Here is a 26,975-nt window from a genome sequence, read left to right on the forward strand (position 1 = left end):
AGTCAGTGTCAGCTCATATAGATCCAGCTTCTGCCAAAACCCAGGTCCTCACTGATTATATCCCTTCATTTGGCATCACTGAGGTCATATATATCCCATCCCCCTCCAGGCCACTCAAAGAAATTGATGGTATTAGTGGAATTTGAGGTCAGGAAAGCTGGCATTTAGCATGGGCTATTCAGTGTGCTATAAAACATATAACTTCAACAACTTTATTTTTATAAATGTTTTAAGAAAGTTTTTTTTAAAATTTAAAACATTTACATGATTTGGTATTTGTAAATAGAACAATAAAAATAATGGCCATGCACATAAGATCTTATCTTCTACCCTCATCTTCTCTTCAGTTGTTCCTGGCCAAATATGTCTTGCCAGATCAGTGTTGCAACCTGGTGGCCCCTACAGGAGATATAAGGCCTTGGAATGAAATGGAACTATAACAATAGGATGGGCAAGTCCAAATGGTGGGCCATTAGGAAGCGCCCCCATTGAGTGAGGCAACCTCCACCTTGTGCTGAATGGCCTTTACCATAATTCAGATAGTGTCATCTCCATCCCAGGAATCTCCCTATAAAACCCAAGCAATACCCACTTCAACCTAGGCTCACACAGTCTTTTTAGGGGCCCAGCTAAAGTCATTGGGTAGTATGTTCTAGCAGCAAGAGCCCAGGGAAGGAAGGACAATGCACAAATGAGAATGAAAGGAGAAAGAATTCCCACTCTTTCTGTTCCTACTTTCTTTGGGTATCTCTTAAGACTCCATGAATATCACAGTTTGGGAGTCAGGGAGAAGAATTGAGTTACAAAGTGTTTTTCTCACCAATATCTGTCACCAATATAAACTTCAGTTTTCTGATGTGTAAAAATGAGACCGTTGGATAAGACAACCTTTAGTCCTCCTTCTAGCACTGAGCCTATATTTCAGCTCCTATCTCTGTGTAGATGCTAAGGGACAAGGAGGGAAGAGAAGAGACTGTATTCTGAAGCACTGAATTATGCTCTCCTGCACCCATGATATCAAATACCCTCATTTTATAGATCAGAAAACTGAGATCCAGGGAGATTATTGTGCATTAATTCTTTTTGACCTTTGATGCTTCTCTACTAATCTGCTGAATTTGACATTGTTGATTCTCTCCTGAATACTCTCTCCTGCCTGGGTTTTTGTGACATTTCTCACCCCTTGTTCATCTTCTGCCTGTCTGACGTCTCCTCATTCTCATCATCCACATAGTACCCTTTAACTAAGGGTTAAAAGTTCTGTCCTAGGCTCTCTGTACTCTCCCACCCTCCATTCCCCTTCCTTCCTTCCTTTCCTCCTTCCTTCCTTCCTTCTTTCCTTCCTCTTTCTTTTTTCTTTCTTCCTTTCTTTCTCTTTCTGTAAACTCATCAGCTTCCAACAGTTTAACTATTATCTTTATGCAGATGACGCCTAGATCATTTACATATCCAGCCCCAGTGTATTCCCTGAACTCCAGTCTTGTATCACTGATTGCCTGTTGGATGTCGCAGAGACATCTTAAACTCAACATATCTAAAAACAAATTCATTAACCTTATCCCAAATCCTCCCCACTTCCAAACTTCCAATTATTTCTCTTTAAGGTATCACTACTCTTCCAGTGTCTCAGCTTCCTAATCAGTAAAATGGAAATAATAATAGCATTTACTTCCCAGGGTTGTTGTGAGGATCAAATGATTGTAACTCAGCACAGTGCCTGGCACATAGTAGGTGCTATATAAATGTTAGCTATTATTATTATATTATATTATCCTACCTTTGATGTTGTGCATAAGCTGACCAGTATCAGATCAAAATCACCAAGTAGATAGTGTACAGTGCACCTGGCCCTATGTGTGTGTCCTGGTAGTTTGTTATTTAGTCTGGGTTTGCTCTCTTCCTTGGGCCTACAGCTTATGTCATTGAGTGAGAGAGCTGAGAGGAAGTCATCTTATAAATATCTACCATCCTGCTGTCTAGACATCAAGGAAGTGATGTGGTTTTAAGGAAACTGAATGGGCTCCCAACACAAACTTTTGTCAAAGATGGGTCTATCATTTGCATGAGGAATTTAATGGGTACAGTGGAACTACACACTCTTAACAGGTTGCGTCCAAACAAGATTCAGTATAGAAAAGTCTATCTTAGACTGCATCCAAGGGGTGCTTTTTATCAGCCAGTATTACCTATTATAAGGAGGTCCTATGACATGGACACTGAGAGAAGGCTGAAGGTGAGGTGCTACAGAGTAATAAATATCCTTCATATCAAGAGATAATACTTTCTCCTCTTATGACCTACAGGGCAAATGTCCAGATTAGCTGGGTAGTTTGTAGCAGTAGAACAGAAATCATATGGCCCACTAGAATGGAATAGAACTAAATTCAGCTGGGGCAGCTAGGTGGCACAGTGGATAGAGCACCAGCCCTGGAGTCAGGAGGACCTGGGTTCAAATCTAGCCTCAGATCAAACACTTGACACTTACTATCTGTGTGACACCCTGGGCAAGTCACTTAACCCCAACTGCCTAAAAAAAAATTTTTTTTAATTTAAAAAAAAAAGGATTAAATTCAGTCATCCTTCATTCAGCACTAACTAGACACAAGACACTGTGGTAGGGATTGGGGGTATAAGGATTAAAAAACATTGACAACTCCCTACTCTCAGGGAGTGTACATTCTACTAAGGGATATGATATGTATATGAGTAAGTATAATACCAGCTAACTCGAAGAAGACTATTAACAGCTAGGGAAGGGGAGGAGATCAGGGAAGCTTCACAGAAGAGTTGATACTTAAACTGACCTTGAAGAAAGCAAAGAATTTTAAGAGTCAGAGATACAGAGGGAGTGAATTCCAGATATGGGGAGGGGAGGGTGGGCAGGAGACCTATGTTAATGTATGGAGGCAAGAAATAAAAAACTGAATACAGAAAAGAATCCATAGTTCAGTTTGGCTGGAAAGTAGAGTGTGGCTAGTGAGGTAATAGGAAATGTCTGAAAAGGGTAGGTTGAACTAGATTGTGGGAGGGTCTTGAACACAAGGCTAAGAAACTTGTCTTTTATCATAGAGACAATGGGGAGGCACTAAAGATTGTTAAGCAGCGGGTGGACCTGTGTCTTGGAAGAGTATTTTGCCAGTTTCCATAGAGCAAGAGTCTTGAAATAGAGGATCTAATGAGTAAGCTATGAAAATAGTCCAGGCTAAAAATGTAAGCAGAGAGAAAGGGGCAGATAAAAGAAATGTTGTGGAGGTAGAATCGAAAAGGCTTAGCAACAGAATGGATATGGCCTCAGACACTTAGTACCTGTGTGACCCTGGGCAAGTCACTTAACTCTGTTTGCCTCAGTTTCCTCATCTGTAAAAATGAACTGAAGAAGGAAATGGCAAACCATTTATCTTTGCCAAGAAAACCCCAAATGGGGTCCCAAAGTCGGACACAACTGAAAAAAATGAGTGAACGACAACAACAGGATATGGAAGGTGAGGGAGAGGTAAGAATTAAGGATAACTGATTGAAAGGATGATGGTATCCTCATCAGAAATAAAGAAATTTGGAGGAGGAATAGGTTGCGAGGGGAGGACGATCTGTTCTGTTTTGAACATACTGAGTTTGAGATGCCTAGAGGATATTGAGGATGACACGTCCTGCAGGCAATTAATGACATGAGACTGGATGGTGTTCAGGAAAGAGATTAAAACTGGATTTCTAGATTGGGACATCATCTGCATAGAGATAATAATCGAATCCATGGAAGCAGATGAAATGGGAGCCAGAGAGTGTAGAGGGAAAGAAGAGGGCCCAGGACAGAGCCCTGGAGGACGGACTCCTGCACTTAGGAGGTGAGAGATAGATGATAAACCATTAAAAGAGACTAGGAAGGAGCAGACCAATAGGAGGAAAACAAAGACAGGAAAACCAAGGGAGCAGAAAACCTCTCTGGTTGGGGGAAAAGGGGAGAAATCCACAATCTCAGAAGCTTCAGAGAGTTTAAAGACAAAGAGGCTAAAGAAAAAGCCACCCTTGTTAACACTGTGCAGAAAGCAACTGACCACAGTAATAATTTATAGTCAAACTACAGCAGTGTCTTTTAGTGACAATAAACTAGCTGGTACTTCTGAATCAGGAGTCTTTAATTGTTTTGTGTCATGGACCCTGCTTTGGCAGGGTGGTGAAGCCTATGGGCACCTCAGAATAATGCTTTTTAAATGCATAAAATAAAATGTATAGGGTTATAAAGAAAGCTAAATATACTGAAATACAATTATCAAAATATTAAAAAAAAACCAAGTTCACAGACACTAGGTTAACAACTCCTCATCCTATCGCTTGCCACATCACTAGAATATTTTTATTTCATTATTATTATTTTTTTTTTTTTGGTGAGGCAATTGGGGTTAAGTGCCCTGCCCAGAGTCACACAGCTAGTGTTTGTTATGTGTCTAAGGTCGGATTTGAGCTCAGGTCCTCCTGACTCCAGGGCCAGTGCTCTATCCACTGTGCCACCTAGTTTTCCCTCACCAGAATATTTCTATCCCAATAATAAGCTGTTATTTTGTAATGTAGCAACAAAGCCTTACTGTTGTGAGATTTACACCAGAGTGATCTGAATTCTAAAAATAAAATGCTATGTACCTTCCATTTCACTAACACTTTTAATGCTACTTCCCAGATATTTCAACATCCATTATTGTGTTTTATCTCTAAAGCATCCCCATGATGCAGGGCAGGGGCAGGGATGATTTTTCTCACATTATATAGGGACAGATGAAGGCCCACCTAGAGGGTTTCAAATATTTATCCAACACGATACAACTAATTCATGGTAAAGCTGAGACAAGAACTCAGTTTAAGTCTAGGACTCTTTCTACCCAACCTTGTTCACCTGTTCAGCATCCAGGTCTTAGATCTCCAGGGACGGAAGTCTGGGTGAAAATAAGAGATGTGATGTACTTGAAAAGGCACTTTACTAAGTCAAAGTCCTGCACTTCAATCCCTAGTGTTGTTCCTAACTAGCTGTGTGGCCTTAGGCCAGGTACTTCTCTTTGGGCCCCAGTTTCTCTATCTGTAAAACTGAGAAAGTTGGACTAGATGATCACCAGTATCCCTTTTAGCACTAAGATACCATGAAAATGATTCATCTTATACTCATAAATTAAGCAAAGGGGAAAGGACTTTTTGTCAGCCTTTGCTTCTCCTTGTTATTGCATTAAAGATAGTCATATTAGTCTTTAAAGTCTAAATATAAAAAGAAAAAAACTTTGATGTCTGAGAATAGAAGTTCCTAGAGGGTAGGTGAATTGGTAATTAATTTATGAAATTGTGAAATGGCAGCAGGCACACCCAGTTCTTGGGGTACTAGCGAGGAAAGACCACAATAGCAGCAGAAAATGGAGCTGTAAAACAGCACAGAAAATAGAGACAAGTTGTGAAAGGGGTACAGAGGCAGATGGTGTGGGGACAAAGGGTGGGCTGGTGAAGGGAAGCAAGTTGTTAAGGACGAGGATGGAGACGGGGAGAGGCAGAGAGCATCATTCATGTAACCACGGTCAGCATTGGGAGCACTAGGCAGCATGAACCCGATGGAGATAGAAAACTACTTGTGGTGCAGGAGCTTGAGGTCTCATTTTTATAGGGTGTTTTGGGAGACCAGACTAACTTTTATCTGTATGATCTTGGGATTAGTTCATTAACTATTTGGATCTCAGTTAGATTAATCATTTCCAAATCCAAGTCATTTCAAAGTTGTTAGTAAAACTTTAAAGCTAACATATCCATATCGTCTCAAAATTATCAGCGCCATTTGATGATCTGCTGGTCTTTACTGTGGAAGTCTAGAATTTGTCTGGAATTTGCATATCATAGGACCAAAAGGCCCTGCCTGACAGCAAAGCCTAGATGGCTTCTCCTGATTCAACGCATACAATCAGGATGTGATTTTTGGTTAATATATGATACAATTGGTAAATTATGCTCCTCTGATCTTCAAGATGATTTGTACATGACTTCTAGGTTCCCCTTTGCAATCTCATTTCCTGCTATTGCCATTTATACTGGCTACTTATAAACTATCTGACTGGAAATCAGGGTCAGGGAGAGGGTGGTCAGAGGGACTAGAACAAGGTAACACTTTAACACAGCAGGATTTGTTGTCTACCTTCAGGTCAGTAAATATTTCTTGAACATCAGCTATGTGCCAGGCACTGGTGGGGACGTATAAATAAATATGACACAGACTCAACCCTCAGGGCCCTTGCCACCTAGTAAGAGGATAAGAAAAGTATACAAATTACTATATTATACTATATTACAGAATATGATGGGTTATAAGAGAGGGACAAAGTGCCATGTAATCAGAGGGAGACATTACATCTACTTGTTTGGATCAGGAAAGGCTTCGTGACAGAGGTGAAATGACATCTGATGTGAACCCTGAATGATATGTAGAATTTTTGACAGATGATGATTAAGGGGAGGGGGGAATATGATTCCAGGTGGAGGGAACAGTACAAAGAAAAGTAAAAAGGAGGGAAATTATGTGATATATTTAAGAATCAAAAAGTGGGCCAGTCTTGTTTTAATATGAGTTACATACATGGGAGATAAGTCTAGAAAGGAAAGTTGGGGCCATATCGTGGAGCCCTTGAATATATGTTCTGAATGCTACTCCCCTCATAGTATGTGCTCATAAATATTAAATAAGCTTAGTGTATATATATATGTGTGTATGTGCATGTATGTATATATACACATATACATATATGTATATACATACATAAATAAATATTTGTACATGTGTGTGTATGTATATACAGAGAATTATGCTAGTGATTCCTCAAATGTCCAGGCAGGCTTCCTGGAGCAAACAGTTTCCAATTCCAGTCCAATACTACATGCTCTTAAAATTTCCATGACCCCTCAGCAGCTGGGGAAAAGTGTTTGGTAATGACGTGAACCTCACTGACCTGACAGGAACCTGACACTGACCCCATAAAGTGAATGTGTTGTCGGTCTATGCGGTGACACAGCCTTAATGTCATTATTTTCCCTCCCTCTGGTGTGGAAATGCTTCTTGATTTTTCTCCAACTGGGATCAGGGAGACCAGTACATCCACCCTAGGGCATAATAGGAAGTACACAACTGTTTTTATATTATCTACTATAGATTCAGTTAAAACTCTCTTAATTAACACAATACTTTGCTCTGGTTAACTGCTTTCATTGACCTCCTTTCTAAAGGGCAATGCTATTATTTTTTGTTTAGATTATTATTCATATAATAATAGTTTACCTTTATGGTCGCAAAGTACATAACATGCATTATTATAGTTCGTCTGCCAATGCTACTTTGCCTTCAAAACTAAGGGGATGGGTCAGTTGCCTCATTCTAGTTTTACAGAACAATAAACTGGAACATAGCTAGAAGTGCCTGGGCTTGTTCTATTAGCCCTAGAGATGTTTGTTGATTGATTTCAGAGTGTCCTCAATTTATGTTGGCCCAGTGGTGCACACCTTGTCTTGGGAAGGAGGCCCTGACCTACCTGGGACTCTCTGATCTCACATTCTCTAAAGCAACTGTGATTGCAAGCACAGGTCCTGAAAGAAATCATGCTGCAGACCAAAAATAATTTTAATTATATTAAAAATGAAAAATACAAATATCCCCCACTCCCAACACAAGGCCTATTTGCCCCTGCCCTATAGATGTCTCTTCTCTGTGATCCCAGGGAAGTGGGAGGAATAGGCTGTGTTTCTAGGGTTATTGTTTATGTTCAAATTGGGAGATAATGCTCTCAAATCTAAACCAAGGCTTGTGTCTTCTGGGCTTCAAGTGTGGATTTGAAATGAAATAATTTGTACAGAATATATCATGCCTTGGCCTCCCTCCCATATCACTCCAACAATCCACCATCACAGTCATAGATTAGCTGCTTCCTGGGTCCTTGTCACTCAAGGTCAACTTTATAAAACCTGCAAAAAAATGATATTCAGGTGAAGGTAAGTTTGTACTGGGGATAAGTGGGAACTTCATAAAAAATAATACCCATGTTTTTCAAAATGTTTCTTCCCTGCATAATGCTTAGGAACTGAAAAGAGCCCTATTGTAGCTACAGGAGGGGCCTTCCTGCCCAGCAGCAGTGGACGGATGGGATGACTCAGGGGAAGAGAAAGAAGATGCTGAAAAAACCAAACCTTCTCTTCTGTGAAGTAGCCCTTGTTATTATTTGAATTAATATTCTTCATGGAGATGAGGGTGATGCTGGTGTCCTTCTCTCTATTGGCTGTGGAGCTGCTGGGAAACAGGAAGAAGGAGAAAAGTTTCCATTATAAAAAGGGGACAGTAGGAAAGACACATGGGGGAAGGGGACATTAGGACTGTGGAGCTATGACTGTTAAACCTTGGACTCCGTGACTGATGGGTGGAATGTTGCTTGTCCAGAATCCAAGTCCCTATGTCAATTCATGAAAAGACTGCCATGGCTCAGCCCTGAGACAGGAAAGTTAGGGGCCATGCATCCTCCCGAGGGACCTCACCACCTCCCTGTCTCTGCCAAAGCCTCAGCTGTGGTCAATATCAAATGTTCTCTGTATATTGGATTCCAAGTTAGTTGATAACCTGAAAGCTTAGGGTGGGGACTAGTCATAGTTAGTTAATTAGTTCAGGTCAAACCTGGGCTTTGCCCTAAGGGCTTAGGGAGAGGCTAGTATTTCCTTCCCACCCCACCTCCTGCAGCTCTTCCTGGTGGTACCCCACTGTTGTCAATCCCAGAGTTTCACTCACTTCCCTCCCATGAGTCCCACCCTTACCCCTCCCTGTCAGACAGTTCCCTGAGCATTCCTGGAAAAACATTTCTTCTCATGGCTCTAAGTGGGGGTAATTTGACATCCCCTTGATGTTCATACCTTTCAGACATTCCAGAGCTGTCTGGCTTCTGTGGGTCTGTGAGGAAATAAAGGTATCAGTTTGAGGTGGGGGTGGGGGTGGTGGGGGTGGGGGTGTTTGAGCACCAAGCTCAACCCAGGCCAATCAAGCCAAATTTAGTGACTTCATCAGGGCTTTCTTTTTGTTTATTTACACCTTCCCTCTAAAGCAGAGATTCTTAAACTTTGTGGGTGTTCAGGACACCTTCAGCAGTCTGGTAAAGCTATGTATTCCTCAGAATAGTGTTTTGAAATATATAAAATAAAATACCTAGGATTGCCAAGGAAATCAGTTATATTGAAATACAATTGTCAAAATATTTAAAAATAAACAAACAAATACCACAAGTTTATGGACCCCAGGTTAAGAACCCATGCTTAAAGTTCTACCAGTCTGATAAGTCCAGCCAAACTCAGACCCCTAGCTCCCATTTGAAAAATTTAAGAACATAGAACATATTACTAATCAGCTTTATGGATAGGCAAACAATTTATGAATAAACTAGAGATAGAGAGCAAAGTTAGGTATAACATAATTTTGATTACATGAAATTTAAAAGGTTTTGTACAAATAAAACAAATATAGCCAAGATCAGAAGGAAAGCAGAAAATGGGGGGGGGGGGAATTTATAGACAGTTTCTCAGATAAAGGTCTCATATATCAAATATATAAAGAACTTTATAAAATCTATTAGAATATGAGTCATTCCCCAATTGATAAATGGTCAAAGGATATGAACAGGCAGTTTTCCAATGAAGAAATCAAAACAGTTTATAGTCATATGAAAAAGTGATCTAAACTCTTTGGTGATTTTATCATCATTTCCCTCAAACTTTTATGTAGCCTCTTTCTACTGAGTGGGGAATTAGCACAGTGGAGCCCTTGTCCTAAGCCTCCCCTTGATTCTAAAGCGTCACTAAACCAATACTAATAGTCCAACTCCTAAGCATCAAGCAGAGAGAGGGACTAAGAAATTCCAAGAGTTTACCTTCTGATTCTTTATTTTTCTGACACTTGAACCTCAGGCTGACCACGCTGACCAGGATAATCACTACAACCACCAGAATGATTATGAAGGTGATAACTCCTGAAGAGAAAAGGGGGAGAAGAAAACAATCAGGTACAATTTTTACAGAGTCTCAAGTCCCACTCTTTGCCAAGTGCTACATGGTCAGCCGCCTGGACCACTGAATCCCTAGAGTTCCTGATCCCTAGTCAGCATCCCTCAGACTCTACTGCAGTCCATTCTTATGTTTAAAAAAATCTTATACATATACCTATGGGTACGTATATATGTATGTAGAGAACAAGAAAGAGAAATAGAGAGGGATAGACAGAGGAAGAGAAGGAGAGTGAGAAAGAGAGGGATAGAAAGAGAAAAAGAGAGAGCAAGAGCCATAAAGTGAAATTCAGGATATAGTCAAGGAACCTACTTCTTTCCCCTGCCAAAAAAAAAAAAAAAAAACCAACCAAACAAAAAAACAACCCCAAACCAAAAACAGTAACCTTTCCATGAATTCAGCTAAAACCTTAGGTAGGAAAAGGTTCATATCATGTAATAGTTTTGGGGGGTTTTTTTGGATTAGGCAATGGGGTTAAGTGCCTTGCCCAGGGTCATACAACTAATAAGTATTATGGGTCTGAGGTCACATTTGAACTCAGGTCCTCCTGAATCTAGGGCTGGTGCTCAATCCGCTGCACCACCTAGCTGCCCCTATATCATTTAATATTATTGTAGATTTAGAGCTGGAAAGGCCTTTAGAAACCATCTAGTTCAACCACCTCATTTTAAAAAATTTAATTAATACCAAAAATGTTTCTGATATTTTTTATTTTGACACAAAAGATGTTTCCCAGTGAACACCCTGTAGACCCTAAGCTCTTTTGAGACCAGAAAATATTTTGGTTTTGTCTTTTTCTTTTCTTTAAATTTTATACAATTTTTGTTATTCTGAACTTGAAAAATACCAACAAACCTGAAAATTTCTTTGCACAAAGAACAGAAAAGAGTATTTTATGTGAAACCTCAAATCTCATCATGTACAACTTGATTTTTTTGTTTTTGTCTTTTTAAGTACATATAAAACTCTACAAATTGTTTCCAAAAGCTGTCCCGATTGTATGCTTCCTTTCAAACTTCCTTCTGTGTTCTCTTCTGTGAATTTTAAAAAACAGCTTCACTGATGTTCTTTCCTGTCTTCCTTTCCTAATTTCTTTTCTGTATTAATATCACCACCCTTCATCTCCCCATCCCACCCCACCCCGCCTTCCCCACTAAAAAGTAATCAACATTCTCCTTTGTAACAAGTGAGCTTGAATAAAACACCCACATGTTAGCCAAGTCTGAAAATATGTGTCTTATTCTGCACCTTTAGTCTATCACCTATGTATCAAGAGGTGGAAAATACGGTCAGTCCTCTGGGAATTGTGCCAACCACCTAACTTGACAGCTGAGAAAGCTGAGGGCTAGAGCAGTGCAGTGATTTTCCCCCAAGGTCATACAGGAAATAAGTGGTAGAGGCAGTATTCAAACTCAGGTCCTTTAACTCCAAATTCCACTAAGGATGGTATTTGAACCCAGGGCCCAAAACTAAAATCATCCCAATCTTAGGGTCTTCCTGCTCTACCTTTTCCCCCTTCTTTCTGGCTTACCAAATGCTGCCACAGTGAGCACAGTCTCGGATGTTGGGGTGGGGAAGACAGGTTCTTCAGTTGTTCTCTGGTTCATTATAGTTGACTTGGAGATAATGTCTGAGGTTGTAACTAGGATAGAGTGAGAAAGGCAGTCAGTGGAGGAAACTGGCATATTTCTGCCAGAGGAAAATTCTGGTCAAATAAAGAAGGGACAAAAGGAACTCACAACCCAACAAAATATCTGCCACTCCCCTCCCTCCCCTGAGTATCCTCAGACAAATATCTTGTTTGAATCAAGATCAGATTCTCCATGATGATATGACACGGGCATCATGACTGGTGGTTTTACAGAACCTGTTATGTTTTGAGTCCACATTTCTTATGGAACGTGCTCTGCAATACACTTTCCTCTCCCCCCCTCCTCTTCTACAAGGCCCAAAGATGGAGTCTGAGTGCCATAATGACAAGGACTTCAGGCATACCTCCTCCCACCAATACTCCTAAATGCAGCTAACCAGGTTAAAATGTAATGGAGAAATATTTAATAAAATAGGACCAAAAATACAATAGGACATAAATAATGTTAATATGTGGTTTTCTATATGTGCCCTCAGGGGTTGGATTTAGTGCTTCTATTTTTGTTTGAGTTTGACTCTACTGGCCAAGGGCATTGTGAGGTTAAGTGACTTGCCTTGGGCTGCATAGCCAGGATACTTCAAAGATGGGGCTTGAACCCAGGTCTTCCTGGCTCTGACATAAGCTCTCTAAATACTATGCCATGTTTCCCTTTCTTGAGGCTTGAAGAGGAAAGGAAAAAAAGAAAGTGGGATGATTTATCAACAGGTATAAATTTAACAGGCAAGGTTATTTTTATTTTTTAATGGTGGAGAGAGGAATAAGATGGTTGCAGGCCTTGCTTTAAAAAAAAATGGAATGACATTTTGCCTCACTCCCTTCTAATTCCCTCTTCCTCACAAATTCATAATGTTGAGATACTGTACCTTGGGAAATTACCACCAATATCTGAGAACAGTGGTGTCAAATTCTAATAGAAATAGGGGGCACTTAAGGATCCCTGTAGGTGGACACATATTGACTTAGAAAACCACATATTATAATAATATGTTCTATTTTTATTTAATTTATTAAATATTTCTCAATTATATTTTACTCTGATTGGCCCCATTAGGGCATGTTGCAGCCTGGATGCTGTGGCCTGTTTGACACCTTGGTCTTAAAGCTAGGGCAGCCCTCACCCTCACTACCCAGCAGCTGGGGAAAGTGAAGGAAGTACCTTTATCTGCCTACAACTGGATTTGGTTCTTATTCTTTTAGTTTGGAACTCAGAATTCATTTTCCTTTAGGAATTTTGTTACATGTGATGCTTAGGCTCTACATAACTCTTGGTCCTTAAGCTATACTGGGAATTCCGTGGTGGGCTAGCCTGGGAACAAAGAACAGACCTAGACATGAACTTTTAGAATCCATTTAACAGGGGATGGTTAGTGTCTACAGAAATCTTGGCCCTTGAGCTATACTGAGAATTCAACAGCAGGCTAGCTTGGGAACACAGAACAAATACAGACAAGAACTTTGAGAATACATTGTAACATGGGGTGGTTAAGGTTTATAGAACTCTTGGCCCTTTGAGCAACTTTGAGAATTCAATGCCAGGTTAGCCTGCTAACAGAGAACAGACATAGATAGATGTGAACTTTCTAATACAATCATCAATAGGTTGGGGACTGCTGTGCCTGTGCTTCTTTTTCATCTTCCACAATGCCATGAGGCATTTGTGGAAGAAGCATTAGATCTGGAGTCAGAAGACTTAAATTTTAATCCCCTCTCTGAAACTTGCAATCCATGTGACACTGAGCAAACCACACCAGAACTCTAGACTTTATAGTTTCCATCTGTAAGATGGTGGTGGTGGTGGGGTACTAGGAAGGTGGGATTAGATCAGGGGGGTCTTAACCTGGGGCCTGTGAACTTAGTTTAAAAAAATATTTCAATAATTGCATTTCAATATAATTGGTTTCCTCTGTCATCACATGTACTTTAAAACGTGATTCTGAGAAGAGTCCAAAGGCTTCCCCAGGATATCAGAGGGATCCATGACACACAAAAAGTTAAGAACCTCTGGATTACATGATCTACAAGGTCCCTCCAAGCTCTAAATTCTATAATCCACAGAGTATACATCGGCAGCTAGGTGGAGCAGTGGATAGAGCACCTGGCTTGGAGTCAGGAAGACTCCATCTTCCTGAGTTCAAATCTGGCTTCAGACACTTACTAGCTGTGTGACCCTGGACAAATCACTTAGCTCTGTTTGCCTCAGTTTCCTGATCTGGAAAAGGAAATGGCAAACCACTCCAGCATCTCTGGCAAGAAAACCCCAGTCATGAAGAGTCAGACGCAATGGATATGATGGAAAACAAGTGAACAAGGCACCAATTAATTATTGTTGGTTGATTTATCGTATCATTACTCATGCAACACTAAGTGGCAAATGGAGATAATTATCTACATAATGCAGGTTTCAGATGTATATCTTTGCCTCCTTTAAACTGCCATTGCGATGACCCACTGTGACACGGAGGCAACCAGGGGGTTCCTGCAGGAGAGGACGAGCTGTGGCAATGTCTACCAAATTGGAGAGGCTTAGAATGTAAGCTCCTTGAGGGGAGGGATCAGGTTTTTACCTTACTTTGTATCCCCAGTGCTTAGGACTTTGCTTGGCACATAGGAGGCACTTAATGACTATTGTCGATAATGATAATGAAGTGTGGACCCAGTGATGATCTGGGAAAGTATCAGCCTAGTTTTAAGTTAGGAGACACCTTTATTTCACCAGCTTGGCCACAAAATGACAAATTTTTTAAATGAAGAATTCTCAAAGATCCTCTACAAAATTATAGAAGAGCTATAAACTGTCATTGGAGGGGATGTGCATATCAGAAAAATTACAGGTTTCTTGGTATAGATGTTGGGTCTAATGGTCACATTTGGGCCAGTGGCATGATTGAATTCAGTCAACAAAAATTTATCTCCATTCCTTCTCTTTCCTCTCTAGTGCCTCTTGCTCTTGATTCTATTTCAACTTAGGATTATGTTTTTTGGGTTTTTTTGCGAGGCAATTGGGATTAAGTGACTTGCCCAGGGTCACACAGCTAGTAAGTGTCAAGTCTCTGGTCTGAGATCAGATTTGAACTCAGGTCCTCCTGCCTCCAGGGTTGGCGCTCTATCCACTGTGCCACCTAGCTGTCCTTCAATTTAGGATTATGGTGGAAGGGAAGAGGGCCCAAACGGAGTTTCCCTGTTTATCGTTGGTCTCTTACGATGAATATCTCATTATCAGGAGCTAGGGGCTCACCTGCAGAAGTGGGGATCTGGGCTCTTTCTCTGGTTTTATAACTCAGGGCACTTGTACCTGCACATGGGGGAGAAGGAGGCCCAGTTACGATACAAGGTACCACCAGTATGGAAAGCACAGAACCACAAGTCCTATGCACCATTCCTATTCTGGGTAGGACCCCACTCTCCAGAGTGGGGCTGAGTCTTCCCCATTTTTCTTACCTTTCTATTATTCAATTTCCCCCAGCTGCCAATCCTCTTCCCCTCTGTCACTTACAAATGTCCCAAGTCACTGCTCTTTTCCCTTCAATATGACCAGCATTTTGTCTCTTTCCTGCACTTTCACAATTCCTCCTACCCATCCCAAAACCACTTTCAGTTTCTCAGTTCCTAGGGCAACACTGCCCGAGGGTCAGGGGAGGAACTTGGATGCAACCCTAAGTGTGAATCATTCAGTACCAATCCACCCCCACCTTGAGCCTGTGGTTACCTCGCCCTGAGGTGGTTTCTTGCTTCTGGGTCTGGGTCTGGGTCTTCATCGTAGGACCAAAGGGAGAAGATTGGAGACTATGCGAGATGGATGTTCTTGGACTTGATGATTCACCCCTCACTGTGGAAACCAGTGTGGACATCCTCAAAGATTCTGTGAAGACCAAGGCAGCATTTTGGGGGAATCTGAGAACTACAGGCAGATATCCCAGAAATAACCAAAGTTACTGTCCAAAATACTTTAGCTCTCCAGGTAATGGTTAGCAGTGGGGATTTTTATCTTTGACCATTGCTTTGCCAATTATCTGTTTCATTTTTGGAACATCTCAGCAAATTTTCAAAGGGTAAAATATTCCTGGGCCCAGGTTAGGACTAGATCCTAAAGCCTTCAAATACTTAGTCCCCCATCCTTAGCGTTCAACATCCCTAACTGGACACTGATTCCAACTCACAGGATGCCTTACTCCCATTACCTAATTCCCACTCTTCCGCTAATACTTACTCCCCTTCTCTCTCCCCCTGCCAATTTCTACCCATGCTATCATCCACCTTCTTTGACCAGCAAGGAAGAACTACCTGGCTCAGGCTCAGGCCCAGGCCTAAGACCTGGCTAAATCTCATATTTACCTGGGATGCCTGTGGTGGACTGAGGTGCCGAGTGAGCTGTGAAGGTGGAAGGCTTACTACCTGGAAGGATATATGTCAAATTAGTTTCAGGGAAGGGTTGCCAATACGGTTGCCCTGGGGCAATTCTTCTACCCTGGGCTTTGGAATCTTTGATATCCTGTCACTTGAAAGCCTTGGAGAGAGTGGAACCAATATCCTGCCCTGGCTATAGCGTTGCTAAAAATCCTCTTCTTCACCCTTTGCCAGCAGATTGAACTTGTACTTGGGGAACCTGTCTCAACACTAGCTACAGCACTGATGACTCATGAAACAGACAATCAAAGGCTGATGTCACTGTTATTATGTCTGGGGCTTTTTCTCACTTAACTGCTCTCAGCTGCTGCAGTCTCCTCATCTGTAAAATGGGGATAATGATATAAGCCACCTTAAAAGGTTGTTGTAAGGATCAAATAAGATAACTCTATGTAAAGTGCTTTGTAAATCTCCAAGTTCTATCTAAATTATATTATTATTTTAAGTTTCAAAGATCTCTTATTTTATCAATTTGGCTACTTCCCTCACCTCCATAGATCAAAACCCTCTTAGCAGATGAACTTCAGTTGCTTTGGCTGAAAAACTAATTGCCCTGTGATCAGCCTGGCTGCTACCCTTTTTGAATTTAGCTGAGGGAGGGGGGCAGTCATCATCTAAATGATGATCAAATGAAACAATATTTGTGAAGTGTTTAGTGCAGTGCCTGGCACATAGTAAGTATTTTCAGCCTCCTTTTGTATGTTATCTTCCCCTATTAGACTGTAAGTTCCTTGAGAGTAGGGACTGTCTCTTTTCCATATTTGTATCCCCAGCACTTAGCACAGGGCTTGGCACATAATAGATGCTTAATAAATGTTTATTTCTTTACTAAACCATTTGTTCTGTGAAGTTTGGATTCAGTTAAAAGGCTGCACTTGAGGACCTAAAGGGCCACATGTGGCTTCAAGGCTGAAGGTTCCACACTGGCCTTGGTGCCTTCCTAAACCAGCTTGAATTGACCAAGTGTGAAAAAACCCCCCTTAGACTTGGTCTCTTTTGCTGCCCCTTCAGGGTTTCTGCAGTCTTCTCACACCACCTCCAGCCCTGGGGACGCTGTAATAATTCATATGATCTCCCTGCCAGTTTCCCTAATCCCGCTGTTGTTTTCACCTTACCCTGCCGAAATCCAGGGCTCTGGACTCGTGGGCTTTGGGAGGAGCCACCTACGAGAGTAAGAAAAGAATGATAAACTGGTACAACCTGCAGCGCTAGTACCTGCTGGGTCCTGCCATAGGGAACAACCCATTTAGCCTCCTGAGCACCATGACTAGGAGGTAAAAAAGTAGACAAAACCCCTTGTAGGGAGTTGGAAGATGTGAATATGAATACTGGCTCTGAAAACTAATTCATTGTGGAATCATAGTTAATTCATTCACCCTTTCTCTGGGCTTCAGTGTCACTATATGTAGCATGGAGAGAATCACCTTTGCTCAACCCCATAGAATAGTGGCACAAGAATCATTGGCATGGCCCGAGTCTAGAGTGCTTGGTACCCTCTTAGTCCAGTCACTTAAGAACCTACAGCTTCCCCTTTGGAAGAAGTGCCTATGTGGTCAGTTCAAGGTCTCTAGAATATAGAAACCAGCTTAGCATAAGTGCTTCTGTTTTAAAAACTGTTCTTGAAACTGGGGAACACATATTCCATTTTCTCTCCTGTGGCTTTGTAACTGTGACTTTGGTTTACTTTTCCTAAGACAATTTACTTTTTTGTGCTCAGTAAAGTGTTACTCAACTGTAGGAGCCAACTTAATCTAAGTGACCCTTAGGTGGCTCTTAAGGGTCTGTCCTTGCAAGTCCTTTCCATCCTTTAACAACCACAAGACATCCCACTTTTGATGCTCAGGAAAGTCTGAACTCCAACAGGCATCATGACACCAACCCTCCCTTTCCCTCCCTCCCTTTCCCAATGTGGCATCCCCACTCCACTCCATTCCTCCCATGTGATAAATCCTCTTTTAACTTATGTATAAAAATATATACAGACAGAAGTGTTTGGGCAGTTTTTCAGGCCATCTTTCAACTGGTCAATTGACTCAATAAAAAAAAAAAATACAACTTTGAGCAATCTGACCTACCAATTATTATCAAACATTACCAAATGAGATAATATTTGTAAAGTACTTAGCACAGTGCGTGGCACATAATAGATATTTAATAATTGCTGATTTCCTCCCTCCTTAAGCAGATGGTGATCTTTATTCCTTAACTGGAAGGACTCTCTCTTCTTCTACAGGAAGAGAATCCCTAGGAAGGGTAAAGAATGTGGAAATGGCTAATGCCAGCCCACCCAGAAGAGGGTGTCGATCACCCAGATCCCTGAGAAACAGACTTTCATGAATGCCCTGTGTGTGTGTGTGTGTGTGTGTACACACAGACACACAGGCAGACATAATGGGTTGTGTTTGTGCTGCACAAAGAGAGCATTTCCCAATTTTACACAATGAAATCATCCTTGAAACATGCGAATGAGTTGAAAGGAAAACAACTTGGGGAAGTGGAACCACCCAGTTGGGGTTCCCTTCCTACAGCCCTGACTGGGGCTGATGTCTATACTCTGGCCTAGGACTCCTGTTCCTTGGGCTGCTCAGAGTTAAAGGAAGTTCCTGAGGGGCCCAAGTTTGGGGAACAGCTGCCCAGCCCTGGGTGGGTGAGATCAGGGAGAGGGATCTGGGACTGAGTGCCAGCATGCAGCTTGCCTGGTGTGTTTATTTTCTTTAAACCCTTGCCATCTTCCACTGGACTTCCACTTGGCTTGCTGCATTGTTCCCAGTCGAGGTGCATCCAAACAATGAGGCTGGCTTTCCCAGGTCACCATCCCTCATTGCCACAACTGTAACCCCTTCCCTGGAGGGGAGTTGTTTGAGGACAGGGAAGAGGCCTTCCTATCAGGAGGCATAAGTGAGATGACCTTGGAAGGACCCTGACAGCCTAAGAAGCTCCTTGATTGTAAGAATACATAATCAATCACTCAAACACTGATTCAACACATAATCGTTGAGAGCCATACCATGTACAAAGCTAGCCCCCACCTACTTTTCTGACCCTACTACTATTTTCGTGAACTACAATTAGAGTGAACTGAGATACCTATTATTTCCCATTCTTATCTTGTTCTGTTCCTTTGGTCAAGCTGTCTTCAATGTCTGGAACTGACTCTTCCCATCCCCATCTCTACCTGTTGAAATTCCTTCCTTCCTCCAACACCCATCTCAGGTGTCACCTCCTCTACTGTCTTCCCTGATCCCTCCAGCAGGAAGTGAGCTTGCCCATCCAATTTCTCACAACACTTTTCCTGACTCTCTCCTTTGAACTTAACAAATTTGACCTTAGAGTTATTTGTGTATATATCTTATCCTTCTCCTCATTGGACTATAAACTCCTTGAGGACAACTTATACTTGCATTGTTGTATTCCCAGTAACTACCATATATATCTATGTTTTAATGGATTTCTGAACTTGGATGGGGAAAAATATATTTTTATTTTCACTCACTTAAATTTGGCATTTCCTTAAATTATGAATTTAAAAAAAATGATTCTGAGAAGGGGTCAATATTTGCTTCACCAGACTGCCAAAGGAGTCTGTGACATAAAGAAGTTAAAATCCTTTGTTTTCAAAAATCACAATAAATTCAAAGCTGGAGGAGACTTTAGAATTTGTCTAGTCCAATATTTCCATTTTACTGACTAATCATTTAACAAGCATTTATTAAGTTCCTACCATGTGCCAGGAAGTATGCTAGGACCTGGGGATAAAAATACAAAGACCAAAACAATACCCCCTCTCAAAGACCTTACATTCTAACATGGGAGAGAACAAATACAAATATAAGCAAATACAGCATAAATATAAGAGAATCAATACAAACACAAGGTAGTTAAACACAAGATGGTTAGGGAACGAAGGTACTAGCAGTAGAGGGATCATGAAAAACTTCATGTAGAAGATGATGTCTGAGCTGGGTCTTGGAGAAGGATTTTATGAGACTGGCACGGAAGAAGGGCATTCCAGCAATGGGGGAACAGTCAGTGCAAAGACATGGAGGTGGGGAATAGATAGCCGGATCACAGAGTGCAGGAGGAGAATGATGTTCAATGAGACTGGAAAGATAAAGGGAGACCACATTGTGAAGGGCTTCTTAACATAAATTATGTTTTTTTTTCTAGAGGTAATAGGGAGCCACTGGAGTTTATTAGATAGGAAAGTGACATAGTCAGATCTACACTTAAGGAAGATGCGTACAGATTGGAGTGGGAAGAGAAACCAATGAAGAGGCTGTTGCAATAATCTAGGCAAGAAGTGATGTGGTGTGTGTGGGGAAAGAAGGAGTCAGATGTGACATCTTTTGCAGAAGTAGAAAGAACAAGATTTGGAAACTGATTGGATTTATGGGGTGAGGTGAGTGAGAAGTCAAGGATAATGAAATTATGAACCTAGGAGATTAGAACAATGTTGGTGCCTTGGAGAGAACTAGAGAAGTCTAGAAGAGGAGTAGGCTCATGGGAAAAGATAATGAGTTGTTCTGGACATGTTGAATTTGAGAAGTCTCTGGAACATTCAGTTTGAAATACCTAATATGTGGTTTGTGATCTGGGCCTGAAGCTCAGAGGAGAGACTAGGGTTGGATATATAAATCGGAGAGTACTCTGCATAGAGATGATGGCTAAACCTGTAGGAGCTGATGAGATGACCAAGAGAGAGACCGTTCAAACAGAGAAAAGAAGGTCCCAGCACAGAATTTTGGGACAGATGAAAAAACTGAGATCAGTTAAGTGATCTGCCCATGGTCATACAGGTGGTAAATAATAGGGATGGTGGATCAAAAAAAGAGGTTAGACGTCATCTTTCAAGAAATTATCAAGGAAAACTGCCCTGATATTCTAGAACCAGAAGGTAAAATAGAAATTGAAAGAATCCCCTGATCATCTCCTGAAAGAGATCCCCAAAGGAAAACTCCTAGGAATATTATAGCCAAATTCCAGAGTTCCCAGGTCAAGGAGAAAATATTGCAAGCAGCCAGAAAGAAACATTTCAAGTATCGTGGAAACACAGGATAGCACAAGATTTAGCAGCTTCTACATTAAGGGATCAGAGGACTTGGAATATGATATTCCTGAAGTCAAAGGAACTAGGATTATGACCAAGAATTACCTACCCAGCAAGACTTGAGTATAATCCTTCAGGTGAAAAAATTGACATTCAGTGAAATACGAGACTTTCAAGCATTCTTGATGAAAAGATCAGAGCTGAATAGAAAATTTGACTTTCAAATACAAGACTCAAGAGAAGCATGAAAAGGTAAACAGGAAAGATAAACCATAAGGGACTTATTAAAGTTGAGCTGTTTATATTCCTACATGGAAAGATATTTGTAACTCATGAGACCTTTCTCAGTATTAGGGTAATTAGAGGGGAATTATATATATATATATATATATATGTGTGTGTGTGTGTGTGTGTGTGTGTATATATATTATATAATTATATATATGTATATATATATAGAGAGAGAGAGAGAGAAAAGGAGAGAGAGAGAGAGAGAGAGGGCACAGGGTGAGTTGAAGATGAAGGGATGATATCTAAAAAATAAAATTAAGGGTTGAGAGAGGATTATATTGGGAGAAGGAGAAAGGGAGAAGTAGAATGGGGTAAATTATCTCACATAAAACAGACAAGAAAAAGCTTTTACAGTGGAGGGGAAGTAGGGGAAGGTGAAAGTGAATGAGTGAATCTTATTCTCATTGGATTTGGCTTAAGGAGGGAATAACATACACACTCAATTGAGTATGGAAACCTATCTTACCCTTCAGGAAGATAGAGGGGAAGGGAATAAGAGAGGAGGGGATGGTAGAAGGGAGGGCAGATTGGGGGAGGGGGTAATCAGAAGCAAACACTTTTGAGGAGGAACAGAGTCAAAGGAGAGAAGAGAATAAATGGGGGAGTGGGATAGGATAAAGGGAAATACAGTTGTTTTTTCACAACATGAATATTACAGAAGTGTTTTGTATGACTACATATGTATAATCTATATCGACTTGCTTGTCTTCTCAATGAGGGTGGGTGTGGAGGAAGGAAGGAAGAGAATTTTTAACCCAAAGTTTTAAAAACAAATGTTAAAAATTGTTTTTACATGCAACTGGGAAGTAAGATATATAGGCAATGGGGTATAGAAATCTATCCTGCCCTACAGGAAAATAGAAGGGGAAGAGAATAAGAGAAGGGGGGGTGATAGAAGGGAGGGCAGATTGGGGGAAGGGGTATTCAGAATGCATGCTGTCTTGGGGGTGGGGGTGGAGAGATGGGGAGAAAATTTGGAACTCAAAATCTTGTGGAAGTGAATGTTGAAAACTAAAAGTAAAATTATTTTTTTTTTAAAAAAAGAATATCTGTTAACACACACACACACAAATAATAGAGATGGTGTCTAAACCCAGGCTCTTCAAGTCCAAAGATAACACTCTTTCTACTGTACCACAATGCCTCAGTGTGCTGCAAAGAGTTGGTTTAATATGTTTGTTGAATTTTTTGAAGGCAGTATATTTTGTCCTGTAACATTAAAAGAACAAAGTATACCTTCCCCCCACCTTGTTCTTGTGGGGAGTTAGCATCTTGGGAAGATCAGTTCCAAAGCTATGATGATCTAGCCTCTATGTCCCTTATTACCACCACATTTTTCCTGTGGCTGTTGATGATTCTCTCTATGATGGATGTAAGAGAATGAAGTCCAGCTCTGAAGGCTAGGGTGCCTCTGGATAAATAAACTCTTTGCTAATCACCAACCACTCTGTCTTCCATCCCCTTGGTCAAAGCCAAGAAAGGGGGAACGATGGTGTTAGACTGGAAGATTTCTAAGATTTCTCTGAATCCTGATACTATTCTAGCAGAAGTCTGATGGTATCCCCTTAGCATGCTCATCTTTTAATTTCATTTTACAAATCTATAAATATTATATACCAGTCATCTACTTGTCCCAGAGAGAACTCCTGCTTACCTCCATCCCCATCCCCAAGAGAAGTCCAAGGACAGAGCAGCAAGAGCTAGCCAATGTAGGAGACTACCTAGCCCCTTCTGTCATCTCCAACTTCTCTCTTCTTCTCAAATGCTTATAACCCAGGCCTGGAAATGAGGATGCTACCCTGTATATTTCCACCTGAACCCAGAGATGCTTGGTGAATAAGGCACAGCTCATGCCCCTACATCATATTGTGGAGATCAGTGTGACTCTCTCATTGTACCCCCAACCCCCAGGGTTTGTAGAGGAGAATCTGGCTTCTCCAGTCTTCTGTGGGGTCCTTCCCCTGAACACTGAGCCATTGGACATAATATTTGGTAGTGGGAAGAACAAATAGGGCAGCTTCTCCCAGGAATATGGGGCCCGTTGCCCTGACGAGGGGCTCTCCAGAATGACTCCCCTTTCTTGACTGCTTCCCAGAGCACTGGCTGCCCAGCCCCTGTACCTAATGTGGGAGTGGGGGTGGGGAGGGACTAAAGGGAAGTTCCTGGATTTGTGAGTCACAGCTTCCAGGACCTTCCTCAGTTCCCAGCAATGGCTTCCTAATTAGGAAGCTACTAATGCCCTAACTAGCTAGCTGTTCACAAGAAGCAGGAAAAACTGAATGGTTTTATTCTTGTCTCTGTGATATCGACTCTTCTTTATCATAAAACAGGGGTTCCCTAGAGGTAATCAGATCCATCCTCCAACCTCCATAAAGATATCAGCTCCTCCAGCCCAGGATAAGAAAAATGAATTCACTTCTTGAAGAACTCCAGGGAAACTGACTCTGTGGCCTTGTTTCATGGTCTCTTTTAGTGGCTGATTCAAAGGGTTAGTCACCTTCCCTACAGGAAAGTTCTTCCTTCTAACCCTAGTCCCTCCTGCTATGATTGAGGATCAGTGGCTCCCTGGAAACATGAAACCGAAAATCAATATTGATAAGTTCTCAGATCTAAGAAAAACATGGTACCTTGAACTTTTGAAGGCAAAGAGGATTTGGTGTCAAAGACACTAACAGTAGGCTCCTCATCTAGGACCAAGGAAGGGGTAGCCTTCTCTATGGACCAAACATCCTAGGTCCTTCCCAGTCACCAGGTGCTAAGATGTCCAGATATTAAACACCAGGGTCCTTATTCCCCAGGACCATTATTACCAATGCTATAAATATCACCTCAGCTTCCTGTGTTCCCTTAGTAATCAATTTAGAGTTATGATTTGTGGGAGAGGGGGAAGGCAAAGGAAGCCCCTCTCTCTGTTCCCTCTCTCTCAACCCAGGAATGGAGTTATTTGGCTTTAGAGCAAACTCTAGAAAGTGTCACATACTGTTGACCTCGTACATTTGGGCAAGGAAAAACAATCTTCCCCATTTGAAAGTCCAGACATGGGACTTAATGACCAGGGGCTCAAGTTTCTCCAACTTTCTGTCTCCTGAGTAAGGTTAGTAGGACAGGGTATCCCCCTCTGCACATCACCTTGGGAATGTGCCCTACAAGTCCACAGTTATCACCCAATAGTGATCTGATTCCTAGGCTTTTCCTTTGGAGGAAAAATTTGAGATTTTTTTCTTGGACGAGTGAAATAGTTGTGATTCTCTAGAATCTATGAGGACCACCCTCCTGGGATTCTTGGACTATTAATGCTGAGAGGAAGAAAAAAAGGCATTCCTTACCTTGAAACAGAACGTAGCTTATAATCCCCAAACATAGCTGGGCTCTGATTGTGCTCATATCCACCGGTCCTGCCGCTGTTCAGCTCAAGGGAAGCTCTGTCCATAATGAGGAGGAGAGAGGGAGTGCTGGGGTGGGGCTGGGATTGGGGGTAGCTGGCTCTCTGGGAGCTTCCTGTCAAAGAATAGAAGGAAACAGATTGAATCCAAGGGGGGTGGGGGTGGGGGGAATGGAAGGGGCTGGGTTCCATTAAACTGTGCTAGTCTAGCCTGGAGCTAGAAGGATGCAAGGCATTGTGGACCAATAACTGAGTCCCCAGGGATGGGGGGGGAGACATTTTCATGAAGAGTGGTGACCCAGTTGCCCACTTTATTCTCTCTTGTGCTCCAAATTCTCCACCATTTTGCCTTAGACATCTAATCCAGCTGGGAAATTCTTCTTGGTATCTATCCCCAAGCCTTCCCATGGCTTTTTCAACCTAGGGCTTCTTATTCTGGGGCTCTGTTCTCTCACAAATTCACCACTCCCACCCCAAAGCCCCACCTTTCTTCAGGGGTACTTTCTCTTTCTCTTAGAAATTGCAACATAGATATGAAGAATTATTGAAAAAAATATTGCATCAAGGTTCTCTGATAAAGGTCTGTTATCCAAGACATATAGGGACTTGAATCAAATATGTAAAAACAAGAACCATTCCCCAGTAGATAAGTGGTCAAAGGATATGAACAAGCAGTTATCAAAGGATGAAGTCCAACTTATTGATGGTCATATGAAAAAATGCTCCAAATCACTAATAATAATGAAAATATAAGTTAAAACAGTTCTGAGATTCTATCCCACACCTATCAGACTGGTGAAGATAAAAAACAAAAACAAAAACCCTAGAAAATGACAACCATTGGAGGGGCTACAGAAAAACAGATACACTAATGCACTGTTGGCGGAGCTGTGAATTGGTCCAGTCATTCTGGAAAGCAATTTGGTCATGGGTGGCACAGATAGATATGATGTGAGACCTGGCTCACCCCTGTAGAGAAGAAAAGAGCCAAGGACTATTCCTGTGCCCTAGGGAGGAGCAGGTAGGCCCCAGGAGCGGTACTAAGGATGGGCACTCTTTCTTCTAGTCTCTGAGAGGGGTACTAGACTAGAATCTTTTCCTCTAAATATCTCTGGTCTAGGGCTACAAGTCAAGGTTCAGAAGGAAAGTTGCTTCCCTGGTCATTCCTAAGAAAGAAGGTATCCTTTTATTAAGGGGATTTTTCTGTGAAGTTTGGATTCAGTCAAAGGGGCATACTTGAGGACCTAGAGGGCCACATATGGCCTCGAAGCTGCAGGTTCCCCACCTCTGCCTTAGTTCATACTTGCAAGCTTGGCTTCTTTCTATATTATACTAGTTACACAAAAGTAAGCCTATTTATTCAAGCAAACATCAAACAGAAATAGAAGATATACACATTAGAATATAACAAACAATATACAAGAGTGAATGAGTTCTCTAGCTGGAGTGAAATGAAATTTGAACTCATATTAGGAGAAAAAACACTTACATGGGAATAGTATATTCTAGCATTCTAGTTCAAGCAAATGTAGGGACATGATGGGACTGGCTTCCCATACTTGTCACCTCTATAGAGTGTTCCCAGTCCATCTGTCTATCCTAAAGAATTTTGGGCATTCGTTATGTAAGTCTCTTAACACAGGTTTTCAGTGCCATGCTGAGCTCAGCATTCTATCTACCAGCCTAGAATCATGTCTTCTGCATATACAGCAACGAAATGCTCCAAGTTTTTTGGGAGCTAGATTATACAGAGAAACCCAAAAGACTTGTATGAACTGAAGGAGTGTGAATGAAAAGAACTAGGAGAGCAACATATATGATAAAAACAACATTGGAAGACTTTGGAACTCCAATAAATTCAATCACCAACTAAAACTCCAAAGGACTAATGATGAAGCATGCTACCTACCTCTTGACAGAGAAGTTAAGGACTCAAGGTACAGAATAGGACATACATTTTTGGAAATGGCTAATGTGTGGATATTTTTGCCTGTTTGTTGCAAAGTTGTTTTTTCCCCCTTTTCTTCAAGGCTAGAAGGATTTGGGTAGGGAGAGGGAGAATAGTTATAATTATATTTTTAAAAAAAGATTAAAAATAGTTATTGAAGTATTTTTAAAATTCACAATAAAGGGGAGGGAGAGAATAAGCACTTAGA

At 41.4% G+C, this 26,975-nt stretch overlaps 1 protein-coding gene across 5 annotated transcripts; it reads right to left on the reverse strand.

The window, feature by feature from the left end:
* Positions 1 to 7,612: 7,612 nt before the first annotated feature.
* ECSCR (endothelial cell surface expressed chemotaxis and apoptosis regulator) lies at positions 7,613 to 24,911 on the reverse strand. Of its 5 annotated transcripts, none has more exons than XM_027856599.1 (10): positions 24,764 to 24,908; positions 17,215 to 17,262; positions 16,028 to 16,087; positions 15,402 to 15,554; positions 14,931 to 14,987; positions 11,576 to 11,686; positions 9,912 to 10,010; positions 8,905 to 8,941; positions 8,194 to 8,293; positions 7,613 to 7,971 (listed from the first exon to the last, which is right to left on the reverse strand). In XM_027856599.1, exons 1-10 carry the CDS (start codon positions 24,819 to 24,821, stop codon positions 7,963 to 7,965), a joined length of 732 nt encoding a protein of 243 aa, XP_027712400.1. In that variant the 5' UTR covers positions 24,822 to 24,908; the 3' UTR covers positions 7,613 to 7,962. The 5 variants fall into 5 exon arrangements, with proteins under 5 accessions (XP_027712400.1, XP_027712401.1, XP_027712404.1 ...); XM_027856600.1 differs by having other exon boundaries at positions 8,194 to 8,290; positions 24,764 to 24,906; XM_027856603.1 differs by lacking the exon at positions 16,028 to 16,087 and having other exon boundaries at positions 24,764 to 24,911.
* Between the last annotated feature and the right edge of the window lie 2,064 nt (positions 24,912 to 26,975).

Source organism: Vombatus ursinus, unplaced genomic scaffold, assembly GCF_900497805.2.
Source record: "Vombatus ursinus unplaced genomic scaffold, bare-nosed wombat genome assembly UNPS02011572.1, whole genome shotgun sequence".
Taxonomy (NCBI): domain Eukaryota; kingdom Metazoa; phylum Chordata; class Mammalia; order Diprotodontia; family Vombatidae; genus Vombatus; species Vombatus ursinus.

What these genes read in the sequence shown, in the direction of transcription:
- ECSCR (XM_027856599.1), bottom strand. Translation starts at nt 24,821, where the DNA reads ATGAGCACAATCAGAGCCCAGCTATGTTTGGGGATTATAAGCTACGTT. An exon ending in GCTCACTGTGGCAGCATTTG is followed by an intron (nt 10,011 to 11,575) that starts GTAAGCCAGAAA and finishes TTTTCTCTTCAG; the next exon opens with GAGTTATCACCTTCATAATC. An exon ending in GAAAAATAAAGAATCAGAAG is followed by an intron (nt 8,942 to 9,911) that starts GTAAACTCTTGG and finishes ATTTCCTCACAG; the next exon opens with ACCCACAGAAGCCAGACAGC.